At 43.8% G+C, this 17734-nt stretch overlaps 1 protein-coding gene across 5 annotated transcripts in view; it reads right to left on the bottom strand.

The window, feature by feature from the left end:
* Nucleotides 1–17734, bottom strand: part of MYBPC1 (myosin binding protein C1) — a 218305-nt gene that overhangs the window by 165712 nt on the left and 34859 nt on the right. For 2 of the 5 annotated variants that reach the window (XM_043519011.1, XM_043519019.1), the window contains exons 5-6: nt 16080–16188; nt 10856–13031 (exon numbers count right to left, since the gene is read on the bottom strand). The exons of the other annotated variants lie outside the window; for them this stretch is intronic. In XM_043519011.1, the coding sequence (XP_043374946.1) occupies nt 12604–13031; nt 16080–16188 (537 nt within the window). In that variant the 3' untranslated portion in view covers nt 10856–12603. Of the gene's footprint in view, nt 1–10855; nt 13032–16079; nt 16189–17734 lie in introns of those variants that run through there. 5 annotated transcript variants of the gene reach the window in all.

Here is a 17734-nt window from a genome sequence, read left to right as displayed (position 1 = left end):
AATTATATGCCTATTAAATGCAAAGCAACAGTGGTAAGATGAGACATGTCCAAGTTATAGTTGAACATGCCACCTTAGCTCTTCTGTCTCATTTGTATTCGTTATGATTCAGGGCTAGATTGGGACATTTATGCAAGAAGTGGTGTGGAGTTCATCATAAGAAGAACACCAGACAGATTGTTCCTCTGGCAGGAGGAACAGTCTCTAGCAGACTTAGTCAGTGTGCACAGGGGTGGGGAGCTACGCTTTGTGATAATCTATAAGCCTGTAGGGGACCAGAACCCAAACCTGCAGAGCCTTAGACAGCTGACATCCCACATTGCCACCAGGAGGGCAGGCTAAGCTATATCCTAGGAGTACTGTGGACAGTGGCGGATTAGGCATTGGGCCAATGGGCCCCATGCACAGTGGCCCCAGAAAAATGGGTGCCCCCGCACTTCGACCCACTCAGCCCGCCTGGTGCTCCTGCTGGGAGAGTGGAGTCAGGGTGCTGGGGCTTGCCCCGCTTTGCCTGCCCAGCGCTGCTGCTGGGGAGCAGGGTTGGGGTGCTGGGGCTTGTCTCGCTCCGCCCGGCACTCCTGCCAGGGAGTGGAGTTAGGGCATGGGGGCTTGCCTCACTCTGCCATCCGCTCCTGGACCCCACTCCTCCCCGGCAGAAGTGTTGGGTGGGCCACGGAGGAGGGGACTGCAGGCAGAAGGAGTGGGAAGGGCCCCCACATGCTGTGGCCCAGGGGCCCACAAAACTGTAATCCACCTCTGATTGTGGAGAGTACAGACCACAGGAAGTACTGGCCAAAATGTCCAGAGTGACAAAATCTGCAGCCCTCTGATTGGCCCAGCACACTATTTAACCCTGGAAGGTTGCCCCAGGAAGTTGTCTGGGCAACCATATAGACTTCTGGCCTCCTGTGACGCTTGAACACATCTTGATTTCTGATCTCCAGTCTCCATCCCCAGCCTGGTAGCTCTCTCTGATCTCTGACCCTGGCCTAAGTCAGACCCTGACTCTTGCTTATCAATTCTGGTTCTAGTGATTACTCCAGTCCCTGCTCACTGAGTACTACTTCCTGGCTCTCCTTGACTTATGGGCACAAGCCCCAGCCATGACTGCTAGGGAAGACTGCTGTGCCCTGGTCCCTTACACCACCATTTGGCTGGTGCAGGTTGCTCCCATACAGTGTCCTGCTTTGATCCTTCTACCATTGTGGTGCGGGAGTGGAGTTTGCATTATGGTCCAACGTCTTCCCTCTCCATGTTTGGGGAAATTACTGTCTGAGGGGGGAGAGAGCAAGTGGTCTCTGTACTCTACTACTAGTACTGTAGGAGGTCTTTGTTTCACTATTCAAGTTAGGGAGGCTTCTTGGATGGCCCCATCACCCTGGAGCCATGCAAGGGCCATGCCAGTTTTTCCAGCTGTCTCCGAATGCTTTTTCTCAAATAATACAGTATAAGGTCAGACAGCTTTTTTTTTCTACAGCTTGCCTTGTGTGATTGTTTCATTTATTCTTTAAAACTGCAAGTCATAAATTCTGCCTCTGAACTCTTTTTAACCAGCACATTTTCTGTTCCTAGCAAGCTCTTTACTTAAGATTGGATGGCATCAGGCTGCTGACTGGTCAGCACTCCAGTCTTTCTGCCGGGCTTTTAAAACAGGTCTTGCTATTATTTTTAAGACTCTTGAGCCTGATCCTCAGCTGGTGTAAATAACAAACTCCATTTAGTCCACTAGTCGAGGGTCAGGACTTTTGTTTCTTCAGATGATGGCTTCACTGGTCAGGCTGAGGGTACCTAACATCTTGCAGGTACCCCTTATAGGTTTGTCTAAGTAACAGACTGTTGCCATTTGAACATGACTGTGAAGAATCAGATTTAGCTGACAAGATGCTGACCGCAACTCATTGTTGACTATGGTTAGTGTTGCCAATATGCCCAATTTTACTGCAAGTCACACCATGATGTTTGAATCCTTGGGGCTGGCAGTACTGCTAGGCCACATTCATGTCAGCTAATTGGGATTAAATCCTGATCCCACAGGGGAGAATTGTTGGCCAAATCCTTATTGGGTGTAAACTGGTATAGTGCAGATTGCTAGTATTTCAATAGGGTTTGTCGTGTTTTCATTTCACATGCAGGGGAAAATGTTGGCATGGTTAGATTTCCAACTGGAGATATTACAGTACAAGTATTTATTAGTTATATTCAGCTGTTAAGCACTCATTAATATTACTGCAATGAAATTGGTTCCTGTAATACTGGAAAGAGGCATTATGACTAGCCAGTTGTCTTTTCTCTTATTCCATCATTATTCTTGAGCCCATGGCTCAGGTTATGTGACTCTGGAATGTCAAGTAAAGGATTTATTTTTCCATCCATCAGCTTATACTCTGTGTGCACTTGGATGGCATTCTGCTCATATAGCCTGGTTGCACAGTAATTCACCTTATAATCCATTGTATCAACATAGACTGTCCAATGTCCAAGCTCGTAGTAAGATGGCTGATACTTTATGTAGTGTACTGTCCTGAAACCACTCTTCTAAAATGCTCCCCTAGGGGCCAAGCTCTCTGGACTCAGAGTTCCTTACAATTTCAACAAGGTATTTTGCAATATCTTCTTTACCTTGAGAGAGGGAAAAAATATTCAGAAACGGTGCTTACTGCCCTCTAGCCTGCCCATATGTTCCCGAAATGCAGCATTGAGGTATGTTGCCGGGCAGAGTGAAAAAGTGTGTATTGTCTCTGCTTGTACAGGAGGATTGCATTCTCCTGAGCACCTTCAACAAATGCACTAGAATGTTTATTTATTTTGTGAAGGTGATGCTCATGGAAGGGAGACTGTAGTGGGATGGTTACCCTGCTCCGGCCCTGAAGGGGTTAAAGAAGTCCTGGAGAGGGCTGCAGCTGGGAAAAAAAGCTAGGTTGATTGGGGGATGCAGGCACAGCTGGGGCCACACCCCAATTAGGCCACAGCTGGCCCTATAAGAGGGCTGACGGCCAGAAGCTGGAGGAGTCTCTCTCTCTGGCAGTGGAGAGAGAAGGACCTGGCTGCCTGGGAGAGACGGGTACTTGGAGTGGAACAGGGCTGGGGAAGGGCTAGAGGAGCTGGGGAGCTCCAGCCTGGAAAACCCCCAGGCTGCAGGCCTTGCTAAAGGCCAGGAAAGGTACTGGGGCTACAGAGGTGTAGCCTGGGAATAGGCAGAGGTAGCTGGTCCAACCCCCTTGCTGATGCTGAATGGTTTACGGACTGCAGTCTGCCCCAGTGAGTGGGGGCTAGATGCTGACTGGCAGTAGCTTCTGAGGCAAAAGCCGGTGGGGACAGAGGGTTGGGGGTTCCCCTGGGTGGGGAGACCCAGATTGTGGGCTACTGCTGGTGGGGCAGAACCCTGATGTAGAGAGCTACCAGGGGTCCAGGAGGAAAGAGCTAATTCCCAAGACACCCAGCAGGAGATGCCACACTGGTGAGTCGTCGCTTCGCTACAGAGACACTAAAGCAGAAACAGAGACAAAGCATGTTTCTTATGCAAGGCAGTATGGCCTGGCAGATAGAGTACTGGACTGGAACTCAGGAAGCCTCTTTACTATTCCCAGCTTGACCATGGGTCTGCTGGGTAAGGTTGGGCAACTCACCTTACTTTCCTTAGCCCTAGTTTTCCCCTGTTATATAGTGGGGAGAATGACATCTTCTTTATAAAGCACTCCAAGCTCTACCGACTGAAAAATGGTAGGACTTAGATATTATTATATACCTCTGTCAAATCATCTCATGGGTGACCTCCTATACTCCATTATTACAGGTATAGACCTGTCCTGAATAAACCTACCAATCCTGGGCTTGAATCATGTAGCATGAAATTCACCCCTGCACAGAGAACCAGCACAAGCCTAAGCAGCTCTAAGGCTGTAGGTGCACAGGCCTTCTGCCCCGGGGAGTGACTGTATCTTCATCAGTCCTTATTCAGTTACATGCCAATGGGGAATTTTGCCAGATGAAGGATTGTTATGAGCTGCATGTAAAGAGTTTAACACAAGAAGCTATTTGTAGTGCACACGTTTTATTGGTCCTACAAAACTCAGGAATAATGCTGCGTATTCTTGAGCATCATCTACTGGCAATTTATGCATTACCCAGTTATTTATGTATATACAGACAATTCTGTTTGATAGAGAAGTTCTCAATAAGGATTTCTTGATTTGAGCTATGTTGAATAGACCTAAATCAAATGTCTGTCTTTACTATATGGACAACTGTCCAACTATGGATAAGACTGAGCTCCTGTACATTTAATTTAAGTAGGGTGACCATATTTCCCTATGCTGAATACAGGAGACGTGGTAAAATTACTCATATTCAAGTGAGTTCAACAGCAATCAATCAGAACTATGCAGTGCAAACGTTCAAATTAACTCGGTTCAAGTTGACTGAGCTCCTGTTAAAAAGAAATACCGTGTAGTTGGATTCTTTTTATTTACCTTCTTATCTTTAAGGCTTCAGGGTTCACACAGGGAGGGGTGACACACACACCCCTACCCCCACCCACCCACAGGGAGGGGTGACACACACACACTCCTGTACACATCTCTCGCAGAGTAGAGGTGACTGACCGACTTGACTCTCCCTGACCAGTGCTTGCCACCCTCCATGCCTGGCTGGGCCCCTGGGACAGACCTGCCTCTCCTGGTACCCGGCACCATGTCTTCCTGAGGCAACATGTGTGCGGGGAACACTCAGGGTCACGTTCCCTCTGTCCCAGATTTCTGCCAGGGTTTACACCAGAATGTGGCCAGCAACACCCTTTTGGCACTGTGCAGAAGGAAAGGGACAGGAGCTGCTTCCAGCCGCAGGGAAGGAGGAAACGGGGAAGGGATGACCTGGTCATTGCCTTTGCAGCGCTCACCTCTTTTTCTTTTCCCCCTCTGCGCTCCCACCATGGATGGAAGCAGCTTGTTCCTTCCTGCCCACACAGTGTCGAAAGGCAGCTAACACCTCCAGGCTGCTGCTGGCCACCGACATAACCCAGCCACCTCCTGTCCCGTCCTCCACCCCCTGGCTACAGCACAGGCAGGAAGGGGTTAAGCCCAAAGGATGTCTTGTGCACCAAGGCCCAGGGAACCTGATTGCAGGGGCTTCAGCGAACCCAGCCAGAGAGGTAGCTCAGCAGGGGAGGATGCCTAAGAGATGGAGCAGACCTGCCGGGCGGGGAAGGATGAGGAGTGAAGAGGGTTCTAAGCTCCTGCTGTGGAGCCTCAGGTTTGGGGTGTGAACAGGCTGGAAATCACTCCAGGCTGGAATTCCCTCCCCCTGCCGCCCCAAGAGCTTAGCTGAGGGGCGAGAGGCTTCTCTGTGCCCATGGTGGATGGGGCTTTGGCACATGCAGGACTCAGCTCCTCCTGGCCAATGTCCGGGGCTGGAGGGTCTTGGGCTTTCCCAGGGTGCCGGCCCAGCCAGAGGCAGTGGGGAAAGGAAGGAGCCTGACAGCCAGGCTGTAGGTGAGCTGAGCGCTTCGACCAGGGGCTGGTTCTCCGCACAGCACTGGGAGAGGGATGCACCCCACCGTGGGGATATGGAGGAGCAGTGGGGCTGGGGGGCTGAAGGGGCAAAGCAGGGAGAGAACAGCGAGAGGGGGTACACGTAAAGGGCCGATGGGTGGGTAGCAGAGGTGACATGTAACTGGCCGCTGCCTGGCACCTGCCCGCACTCACTGTCTGCCACAGCTCACAGCCAGTGCCACCCGGAAACCGGTCGGGGGCAGGGCCCTGCTGGCCAAGAGCCAGGATGTCGCGGGGGCTGTGCTGACGGACCAGCAGGAGGAGCGGCCGTCTCTGTGTGCTGCAATTTTGCCCCGCCACCAGCCTTGCAAACCCACCCGCATCGTTGGCCACTGGACCCCACCACTCACCACTGGTGGGTGGGTGGCTGGCAAGCAGGGAGGACAGCAGCAGGACTTGCCAGTACCAATGGGGAGGAGACAGAAAATATGGGACAATTTGCCCATTTTTAAGAAAAAGTCGGGACACCTGCAGGAGGGCTTAAATACGGGACTGTCCCTTTCAAAACGGAGTATCTGGTCACCCTAAATTTAAAGCAGATTTGAACTCCAGTCTCCAGTGATGAAAGGCTTATATATTAACTCATTGTATCACTTACCCACTCAAGCCCCAGTCCTGCAACTGGATCCATGCATGCAGACCACTGCACTCTGCAAGAGCCTTCAGTGGGGCTCTGTATGGATGGAAGGGTCTTGTAGATCCTGTTGCAGGATTGGGGTCAAGAACTTTTTTGTCCCCTTCAAAAGCAAGTTTGTATACCAGGAAATTCCAAGCACTGACCAAACCTTGTCTTGAAACAAGCTGCCTTCAGTTCTGTGAAGATCCCAGTAAATACAGGACTGAATGTACCACTGAGGCAGAGTGCTGAACTGATACACGGCTCTGTGCTCCTGTGACAGTTGATTATTTAGCTGTGGTTGTTCAGATGTTGCCAAGACTACAGCTGAAGTGCTGATTAACCCCAAAAAACAGTTGATACCCAGGACATATATAGGAAATGATCCAAATGTTATGGCTGGCACGGGAGAGTGTGTGAAACTTAGACTATTCAACTAAATGTAGGGTTTTTTTGTGTATAATTATACTGTGGTGGAGACATTCCTCAGCTGCTCTAATTCACAGCAGTGATGCCAAACCCAGGAGTTACAACAGTTTTAGGATGTTCCATAGTTGAAGCTGGTCTGATAGCAACTTCAAGAGAAGATGCTATGGGTTCAGTCGCTGCTGCAGTCTTAAGAGTGAAGGAGAAGTTAAGTGAAAAACGAAGAAGTGCAAAAAGCAACGCTCCAAAACAATTCAGAAACATGCTCAATCAAACTGAAATACAAGGTTAGATTGCCATCTAGTGATTCCTGGAGATAGCACAACTCAAAAGAGAGGAGGACTTGTGGCACCTTAGAGACTAACAAATTTATTTGAGCATAAGCTTTCGTGAGCTACAGCTCACTTCATCGGATGCATTCAGTGGAAAACACCACTGAATGCATCCGATGAAGTGAGCTGTAGCCCACGAAAGCTTATGCTCAAATAAATTTGTTAGTCTCTAAGGTGCCACAAGTACTCCTTTTCTTTTTGTGAATACAGACTAACACGGCTGCTACTCTGAAACAACCCAAAAGAGTTACGGTTCTCAGAACCGCAGCATAACCTTGCAGGGATCGCTACCAGTTTATTCTCTCTGTAATATATTACACCCTTAAATTTACAGACATAATATTTTTGGCTGAAACAGGCTCAGATGAGAATGTTTTTCACTATTGCTATCATCATCTTGCTACTGCTAAATTTATTAACTAGTGAGACACTGGCTAGGGCACAGTGACATGACCTTGTAACATATGATAAGCAAGCCTCTCTTCACAAGAACTCTGATGCAGCAGCATTATTAATCAGAATATTTTTACCCTCTTTTTTCAGATATTTAAACTTATTCCACTCTCAGTACACTATTTGGGGTATATTTCCTTACTCTTCTGATGCTTTTAGGCCCTTCAACATACTGTAGAGCACATAAATTGGGTGTGGGGGCCAAGGAGAGAAGGGAGCTGGGACAAAAGCAAATATTTAAAACACACCTAGAGACACTTAGATTTTTCCCCAGTTTTCTGAAAAAAGATATGTTTTAAAGAGAATATGAGGTATAGACAGTAACATTGCGACCATTCTCTGTTACACTTACCCAACAGGGTTGCTGTAGTTCCTACTAGATTGCTAATACTGGTTGTGAGGGTCATATTATATAATCAAAGAGTAACTGAAGCTACACATAGCATTGTATTACTTACATATGATACTTAATTCTGTGCAAATCTTTTGTCGCAGCCCTGCAGCTCTTCTCATGTATTTCCATTATACAATCATATAGATTAAAAAATGTTAAGACCAGAAGGGACTATTACAATAGTCTAATTTGTTCTGTATAACACAAGCTGTAGAATTACACACAGCAATTTCTGCATCAAGCCACAACTTTTGGTTGAGCTACAACATATATTATAGAGAGCTATTCAGTTTTAACTTAAAGACTTCAAGTGTTCGAGAATCTACCATCCTTTGGTAAATTGATCCTCGTTTTTAAAAATTTGCACCTTATTTCCAGTTTGAATTTGTCTAGCTTCGTCTTCCAGCCACTGGATCTTTTAATGCTTTTTTTCTGCTAAAGTAAAAGACATCTACAGTCAGGAAATCTTTTCAGCATATATGTACTACCTAGGGTCATCATACATATTTAGGGACACTAAATATGTAGCTACATAAATATAGTAAAAGTATCTGTTCCTAAAATCTATCCAGCTCCCTCTAGTTGTTTTGGAAGTGTTAACAGCTTTTAAAGTGACCTCTTAAACAATGTTAATTGACCCATGTAAGTACATTTGTAGTTGTAATCCAGTCATCCTTTTAAATTCACACACAATATACCCTGGCATCACTCCATTGCCTACTCCAGTCATGAATATCCCCCTTGGCCACCCACCCATATTCTCCCACTGAAAAAAATTAGACTTTAACATTCTAATGGTTTGCCCTTCTTTCTAGTTCTCCTGACCTCTCTTCCCAGTCCCCACTAATTCTTCTTAAGAGCATGTGCTCTTCCCCCTTTGCCTCTACAGATTCTCTTAACACCCTCATTTCTTCTCGGTCTGAATTCCCTCCAGTTCTTCTACCTCTCATAAAGTGCTTTTCTAACAGTTCCCTACAATTCTCCTTCATCCTCATTTCTCTCCACCTACAGATATATACTCTCACCAGTTAGACTAGGGCCAGTTAGACAGGAAGAACTGCAGGGTCACAATGCATGGATGAGATGATGGTATTTGGAGGAAGGATTTAGGTTTATTAGGAACTGGGGAACCTTTTGGAAAAGTAGGAGCCTATACAGGAAGGATAGGCTCCACCTAAACCAAAACAGAACCAGGCTGCTGGCATATTAAATTAGAAAGGAGGAGGAGTTTTTAAACTAAGGGCTGTGGGAAAGCTGACAGGTGCAGAGGAGCACATGGTTTGGACAGAGACATCCCTTTGGGAAGGATTTATTAAAGGGGATACTCTATATCTTAGTCAAGAGGAGAATAGAAGTTGATAAAGTACAGGTAGGAACTGAAGAGAGACAGTCAAACGAAAAAGAGTCCCTGTCAATTACATCACATGAAGGAAGACAACTAAATATTGACAGATTTTATAGGTGTTTATATACAAATGTTAGAAAATAAATAATAAGGTGGGGGAACTTGAGTGCTTGGTATTAAATGAGGATATGATTATAACAGGCAAATTGGTTGAAACTATAGTAAAGAATAGAATTATCAGATACATGGGTGAATATGATATGTTGGGGAAGAGCCAACATGGCTTTTGTAAAGGGAAATCATGCCTCACCAATCTACTAGAATTCTTTGAGGGTGTCAACAAGCATGTGGGCAAGGGAAATCCAATGGCTACAGTGTACTTGGACTTTCAGAAAGCCTATGACAAGGTCCATCACCAAAGGGTCTTTAGCAAAGTAAGCAGTCATGGGGTAAGAGGGAAGGTCCTTTCATGGATCAGTAACTGATTAAAAGATAGGAAACAAAGGGTATGAATAAATAGTCTATTTTCACAGTGGAGAAAGGGTCCCTTAAGGATCTGTACTGGAATCAGTGCTTTTCAACATATTCATAAATGTTCTTGAAAAAGGGGTAAACTGTGAGGTGGCAAAGTTTTCATATGGTACAAAATGACTCAAGATAGTTAAGTCCAAAACTAGCTGCAAAGAGTTACAAAGGGATCTCACGAAACTGGGTTATTGGGCAAGAAAATGGCAGATGAAATTCAGTGTTGATAAATGCAAAGTAATGCACATTAGAAAACATAATCACAACTATGCATACAATATGATGGGGTCTAAATTAGCTGGTACCACTCAAGAAAGAGATCTTGGAGTTATCATGGATAATTCTCTGAAAACATCTGCTCAGTGTGCAGCAGCAGTCAAAAAAGCTAACAGAATGTTAGGAACCATTAGGAAAGGGATAGAAAATACCATAGTACCTCTCTACAAATCTATTGGATGCCCACACTTTGAATAGTGTGTGCAGTTCTGGGTGCCCCATCTCAAAAAAGATATATTACAATTGGAAAAGATACAGAGAAGGGCAACAGAAATGATTAGGGATATGGAACAGTTTCCATATGAGGCAAGATTAAAAAGACGGGGACTGTTCATTTTAGAAAAGAGATGACCGGGGAGGGGAGGGGGGAATATGACTGAGGTCTATAAAATCATGAATGGTGTGGAAAAAATGAATAAGGAAGTGTTATTTACTCCATTCACATAACACAAGAACCAGAGGTCACCTAATGAAATTGATAGGCAGCAGGTTTATAACAAACATAAGGAAGTACTTCTGCACACAACTCACAGTCAACTCATTGCCACAGGATGTTGTGAAGGTTAAAAGTATAAGTGGGTTCACAAAAGAATTTCATAAGTTCCTGGAGGATAGGCCCATCAGTGGCTATTAGCCCACATGGTCAGGGACACAATCCCCTGCTCTGGGTGTCCCCAAATCTGTTTGCCAGAAGCTGGGACTGAATGACAGGGGATTGGTTACCCATCAATTACCCTGTTCTGTTCTTTCCATCTGAAGCATGGGGGCACTGGTCACTGTTGGAAGACAGGATACTGGGCTAGATGGCCAACAGGTCTGGCCCAGTATGGCCATTCTTATTTTCACCACTGCTGTTAACGCTCCATGCTTTGTTCAGAAGATTATCAAACCAACATGCCAAAGCCTAATGTTTATATCAAAAATTTTTAAAAAATAATTGTATCAATCTCTATAAGTATTTATTTTCTTGGCACACAGCTGAGGTCAAAAGAGGCAAATCTGAACATACGACTGAACTAATCAAGTTAGACAAAGTAGACATTTAATTGGATACATGCTGTTGTAAGATTCAAGTGAATATAAAAAAAAAGCATGGAAGGGGAGACATAGACATAATAACTAAACTCACTCAGCTTCCTAAATAGTTTGCACACATTCAGAAAGTTCAAGTTAGTTACATTTTGTACTTGCATGTTTATTTACACAGAGAAGGAATCACAAATTAAAGAGTTTCATCTCACAGTCTAGCCTCGGGTAATGTTCCTGGTATGGTAGGATTGGACCCAAATGTGTAGTACCAGAGACATTCTGGTGTCTTTTCTATTATATTAAAGTCTGTATGTTACAAGAAATGTCAACAAAAACAAAACACTGATAAACCCAATCTTGCACTCCTTAGTCAGGCAAACTCCCACTGACTTCAATAATTGGACCCATTATTGGTATAATGTTATGGCTTCACTCAAGTTTCTTGTAATACAACCTTTCTATCATTAAAAATTAACTTCAGTTAGAGTTTTGCTTGCTAGGGAATGCAGTATTGGAGCCACTATCAAAAGTGATTGCCTTACCACCCCCATTATATTTTATTATTTATATTAAGAAACAATATATAAGGCCTCATTTTGATCTTACCTACATTGGTGTAAATTAGGATTAACTATCAAAGTCAATTGGGGTAAAAATCAGTGTGAGATCAGAATCAAGCTTGTTCTTTTCATAGCCATCTAGATTATTTTACCCTGGAGCTACTTCCTCATGATTTCATGTTAATGTCAGACATATCAGGTCAACAATGTTAATGCCCTTTACAAACCAGTTTTTTCTCCATACATATTTGTGTTTATAGTTACCATGGGCAAATCAAGGCCTTGTGGGACTGGGTACAGATCCCATGGATCTGTCTGGGACAAAACCTGCAGTGACATAAATGATGGTATAAGTTGGTCATACCCCTTCCTGGTATGGTAGCTCTCCCAGTGAGTGTCACTGCCAGCAATGAAATGGGTACCTGGAAATCCTGACTGTATATCAAGGAGTTAACTTAAATGCTTAAGGATTAGTGCCTTCACTAGCATTCACAGGTCCCAGCTTCCATGTCATGTGGGCGTACAAATTCAGTATGATATTTACTTATAAAACATCACTAATGAGAAGTATTGGTTAATACTAGCGGCAGATGGTTGAACACCCTCCAACTTGTATTTCATGTACATCCATCTGAAAGCATGTCTGAGTAGTGGAGTATAGGTACATATGAACTCTGTGATTTGAAAACTCAGAGCCATACCCTTCCATTTTTCCATGCACAGATGTGCCAGTGACGTCAATGAGAGTCGCATGAGGATCAATGTCAGGATATGGCCTGTGATGTCAAACAAGCAATAGGCCAGATTCTGATCTTGATTACACAGGTGTGAATCTGAAGTAACTCCTCTAATTGATATAATGGAGATCAGAATCTGACCTAACAACTGCTGCTTGTACAGTCAATGAAAGTTTCTCATTCACTGCAATGGGCACAAAATTAGGCCAGCACTGAACCTCTCTTTTCTGATCAGATCCATGGTGTGTGTGTGTGTGTGTGTGTGGATGTGTGTGTTACATTTTAAAAGAAAAATATATATTGAGAGAAGAGTTGTGAGCTTTAAGATATTTCTAACTATTAAAAAGACTAATGTGACACGTATCTAGCCGTTAGCATGTTGCAGCTCAGGGTCATTGTTATACATGTAATTATTATAAGTGATCCAGTCATCTGAACACTGGTATTCTTGATTGTACTGAAGATACTGACAATAAACTGTTTCTTTTCCCAGGAAGTAAGATGGGGAGAGTCTTTGTAAAACAGCTGCACTGAACTGATATGTCAGCTTCCTTCGGATTTTAATGATTTCCCCTGTTCTTCCATAGTTCCTCAATGCTCTGGCCATTTTCTGGTATGTCATGACCTTGCGGTTTCCCTTTCTTTCCCCCCACAGCTCTGCAAGTTTCTCCTTATTTTTGGAAACAAACTGGAAGACACCATGGGGTTTATCCACCCACTGGATGCAGTTTGCCATATCTGGGTCACACAGAGACTCATGAAGATATTCAAACAGGCGAAGCTTTTTTCTCCCTATCAAAAAATAAAATGCAAATGGTCAGAGCATAACTCAGATCCATTTTGAAAGGTGGGCAGCTGCCCTTCCCCTGGAAAGGAGACTTAAAGGTAAAATCTAGGTCAAGGTAGTACCCAGTCACAGATTAAAAGGCCAGTATAACTGGAGCAGTAGAAGACCAGCAACAGATTTAATGGGGCTACGGTTGTGAGATATAGACAGACTGTGGCAATAGGGATTTGATCATTACTAGATTGATAGTGGGGTATATGGTAACTATAAGAAACATTTGGCACTTTGGTAGCTGGCCTCAAAAGTGGCAAATCTAACAAGATATTTAGACAGTCTTCTAATGAAAGCCTGGGGGAGCCCATAGTCAGGGTAATATTGGAACCAATGCCATGGAGCAATGCAGGAAAGAGGTTCTGAATGGAACTGGTCAGAATATTTAGGCAAAAGGGGTTGTTGTTATTGTTGTTGTTGCTGAAATATGCTGTTTTGTCAAAGCCAAAACAATTTGGGTTCAACAAATTGATTCTGACCAACTGGGAAAGTTTCTGAGGTCCAGGGTGGACTTGCTGGTCAATTAGAGAGAGAGATCTGATTCAAAACTCTGACCTTTTTGATCACAAAATGGGCATTTGACACAATTCCATTTCACAAAAATGTTTGAAAGCTTTTGTTTTCATTCCAAGGTGGAACTAAAACAAATTTTAATGCCTCAAAAGTTGTCGTGAAACAGAATTGTCATCCTCCAGCCACCTCTAGTTCTGGAGGCTTAAGGTAGATTACTAGGAAACAGGCATAAATCCAGGGTTTTAAAGTTGCTTTTCTCTGAAGTGTTTCTAGTTCCATGCTCAGAGTCAGCTAGACAGGGGATAAGAAGCCAGTGTAAAGAAGTGGGACTTAGGGCAGGTCTACAATAAAAGCGCTACATTGGTGCAGCTGTAGCGCGTCTGGTGAAGATGCTCTCTGCCGACGGGGGAGCGCTCTCCTTGAGAGGCAGGAGCTATGTTGTTGGGAGAGTGTCTACAGCCAGCATAGCACTAGTGTGGACAGCACTCAGGTTTCTGTCACTTGAGTCGCTCGGGGTGTGTGTGTCTTTTTCACACCCCTGAGCGACATAAGTTAGATCGACTTAAGCGGTAATGTAGATCTGCCCTTAATTTTATTGAACACAGGGGAACAATTTGGGGAAGGGAGAGTCTATGCAGAAGTTCCACTTTAACCAAAGTGGAAGCAGACTGCTGACACCTAAAGCTAATACGATTTGGGGTGATTGTTTTAAACTAGGAGGGGGGAAGCTGACAATTGCCCAGAAGCACTTATTCCAGACCAAGACATCTGCTAGGGATGACAGTAACCCTGCATCTGGTAAAAAAGAATAGGACAGCTGAACTGGAGGAGGAACCACTTGAGCTCAGAGGTACTTTCCAGAAAAGTAACAGGATGTCAGACTAAGGAGTTAAATAAAAATAGGCATACAGCTATGTAGCCTATAGGACCCATATTATCTAACCAATATTATTAATCTCCCTAAAATCAGGCAACAGTGAGAAATAAATACTCTGCTACCAAGATGAAAAGTTTAAAAGCAAAAATAAGTGAACTAGAATGCCTGGCAATGGAAGAGGGCCCGGGACATAATAGGCACTGCTGAAACTTGGTAGAAAGACAAAAGTCAAGGGGCCGTGGCTAGAAATTATACAGGAAGTTGTAGCAGTAGCACTATAATTAACAGATTCCATATAATAAAGTTAAAAGTTTGCAGTGGAAAATCTGTATGGCTACAAATCCCAAGTCAGAAGAATACAAATATACTAGTAGGGTATATAGTTCTGGACTCTTGAACAGCAGAAGGACATTGAGTGCACAGGGTTGAAAGAGATCAAACAGGCAACTAAGTCTAATAAAAGAATAATAACTAAATGTATCTTCAACTAACATGTAAAATGGTCAAGTATTGTATTAGGATAAGTTTTAGAGAGGCAATATTTCCATATTTTTAATGATTGCTTCTTGGAATAGTGAGCTCTAGTACACGCAGGAGGAGAGAGGCTATTATTGACTTAGTCCCAAAGAGTTTATTCAAGAAGTAACTATAGTTGAACCCCTAGGTCATACTGACCAAAGTATAATCAAGTTTAACATCAGTCAGCAAGGGAACATAACAAAAGCTAGCACTCTGAGACTAAATATTGGAAAGGGAGATTTCAAACACAACAGAAAAGGGAAGCTACTCAAGAAGACCCTCAAGTCAAAAAATGAGCATTTCATCTCAGCGTGAAGGCTGCTTAAGTCTACCATAGCAGTGTCACAGAAGGCATGCTTACCCCTAAACAAAAACAAGCAGAAAGGCAAGAAAAACAGAGTGGTTAAATTGCAAGGTGCATGAGGTAATTCGAGCCAAACCAGATATCCTTCAGAAAATGGAAATCCAACTCTAGTGAAGTCAATAGAATGGAGCATAAGCTATGGTAGGTAAAATTCACAATGGAATTTAGGAAAGCTAAAAGGGAATTTGAAAAGCAAAGAGACAAAGACACAAAATAAATTAAAATTTTATTTAGGTATATCAAAAGCTTACCAGGGAATTGATGAGTCTGCTGGACCACAGGGAATAAAAGAAGCAAATAAAGTGGATAAGTAGCATTTGCAGACAGTTAAATGATTTCTTTGCACTGGTCTTCACCACAGATGATTTACCTTTTTCAGGTAAGGAGGGTATATTGTCAGAGACTGAGACATCAAAAGATGTATCTATTCTTGGAAAATGACAATATTCTCTGGTGGAGTAACATTTTGATGTAGAGCATTCTATAAATCACTCAGATGGCTAGATTATTCCAGTCTTTTTGCTATCTGTCTGCAGACCTCAGATCAGAATTAAGCCCTCTGGGAGTTGTATTCCAGTAAATATTACATCAAAAGATTAATTATATTTCTCCTGATAATAGTAAAGGAAAGAATTGAGGAAATAATAAAAGAAGCATGATTCGCCACTTCTAAAAGAAGGATTTGGAGACAACACAATGTTCATAGATAACAGAGTTCTTTCTACACACCTTTCCCTCCTTTTTGCTGGCTAGCAGTAGTATGCATCACTTGGTTTTCTGGAATATTCGACAGAGTGTGGTAAACAGTTCCTTCACAATATAAATCTGTTGCACTATTCTTCAAGAAATTAAGACAACAAAGCGTTACTACCAGAAAACATGATGTGAGAAAAAGAAAACTTGAAAAGAACTGGTTCACTGGATAGCCTAAGGAATCCTACCATTCATTACATGACACACAGGAGATTTCCCCCCACCACTACTGTGTGTAGTACATAGTGTTAATAAATGGTTTCAGAGTAGCAGCCGTGTTAGTCTGTATTCGCAAAAAGAAAAGGAGTACTTGTGGCACCTTAGAGACTAACAAATTTATTAGAGCATAAGCTTTCGTGAGCTACAGCTCACTTCATCGGATGCATTTGGTGGAAAAAACAGAGGAGAGATTTATATACACACACACAGAGAACATGAAACAATGGGTTTATCATACACACTGTAAGGAGAGTGATCACTTAAGATAAGCCATCACCAACAGCAGGGGGGGGAAGGAGGAAAACCTTTCATGGTGACAAGCAGGTAGGCTAATTCCAGCAGTTAACAAGAATATTCCTAAAAACACCATCCTAGCCACTATGGATGTAGAAGCCCTCTACACCAACATTCCACACAAAGATGGACTACAAGCCGTCAGGAACAGTATCCCCGATACTGTCACGGCTAACCTGGTGGCAGAACTTTGTGACTTTGTCCTGACCCATAACTATTTCACATTTGGTGACAATGTATACCTTCAAATCAGCGGCACTGCGATGGGTACCCGCATGGCCCCACAGTATGCCAACATTTTTATGGCTGACTTAGAACAACGCTTCCTCAGCTCTCGTTCCCTAATGCCCCTACTCTACTTGCGCTACATTGATGACATCTTCATCATCTGGACCCATGGAAAAGAAGCTCTTGAGGAATTCCACCATGATTTCAACAATTTCCATCCCACCATCAACCTCAGCCTGGACCAGTCCACACAAGAGATCCACTTCCTGGACACTACGGTGCTAATAAGCGATGGTCACATAAACACCACCCTATATCGGAAACCTACTGACCGCTATTCCTACCTACATGCCTCTAGCTTTCATCCAGATCATACCACTCGATCCATTGTCTACAGCCAAGCGCTACGATATAACCGCATTTGCTCCAACCCCTCAGACAGAGACAAACACCTACAAGATCTCTATCATGCATTCCTACAACTACAGTACCCACCTGCTGAAGTGAAGAAACAGATTGACAGAGCCAGAAGAGTACCCAGAAGTCACCTACTACAGGACAGGCCCAACAAAGAAAACAACAGAACGCCACTAGCCATCACCTTCAGCCCCCAACTAAAACCCCTCCAACGCATCATCAAGGATCTACAACCTATCCTGAAGGACGAGCCATCGCTCTCTCAGATCTTGGGAGACAGACCAGTCCTTGCTTACAGACAGCCCCCCAATCTGAAGCAAATACTCACCAGCAACCACACACCACACAACAGAACCACTAACCCAGGAACCTATCCTTGCAACAAAGCCCGTTGCCAACTCTGTCCACATATCTATTCAGGGGATACCATCATAGGGCCTAATCACATCAGCCACACTATCAGAGGCTCGTTC

Source organism: Dermochelys coriacea, chromosome 1, assembly GCF_009764565.3.
Source record: "Dermochelys coriacea isolate rDerCor1 chromosome 1, rDerCor1.pri.v4, whole genome shotgun sequence".
Taxonomy (NCBI): Eukaryota; Metazoa; Chordata; order Testudines; family Dermochelyidae; genus Dermochelys; species Dermochelys coriacea.
The sequence above is the reverse complement of the archived record's forward strand: the minus strand, read 5'-3'. Positions and strand labels throughout refer to the sequence as shown.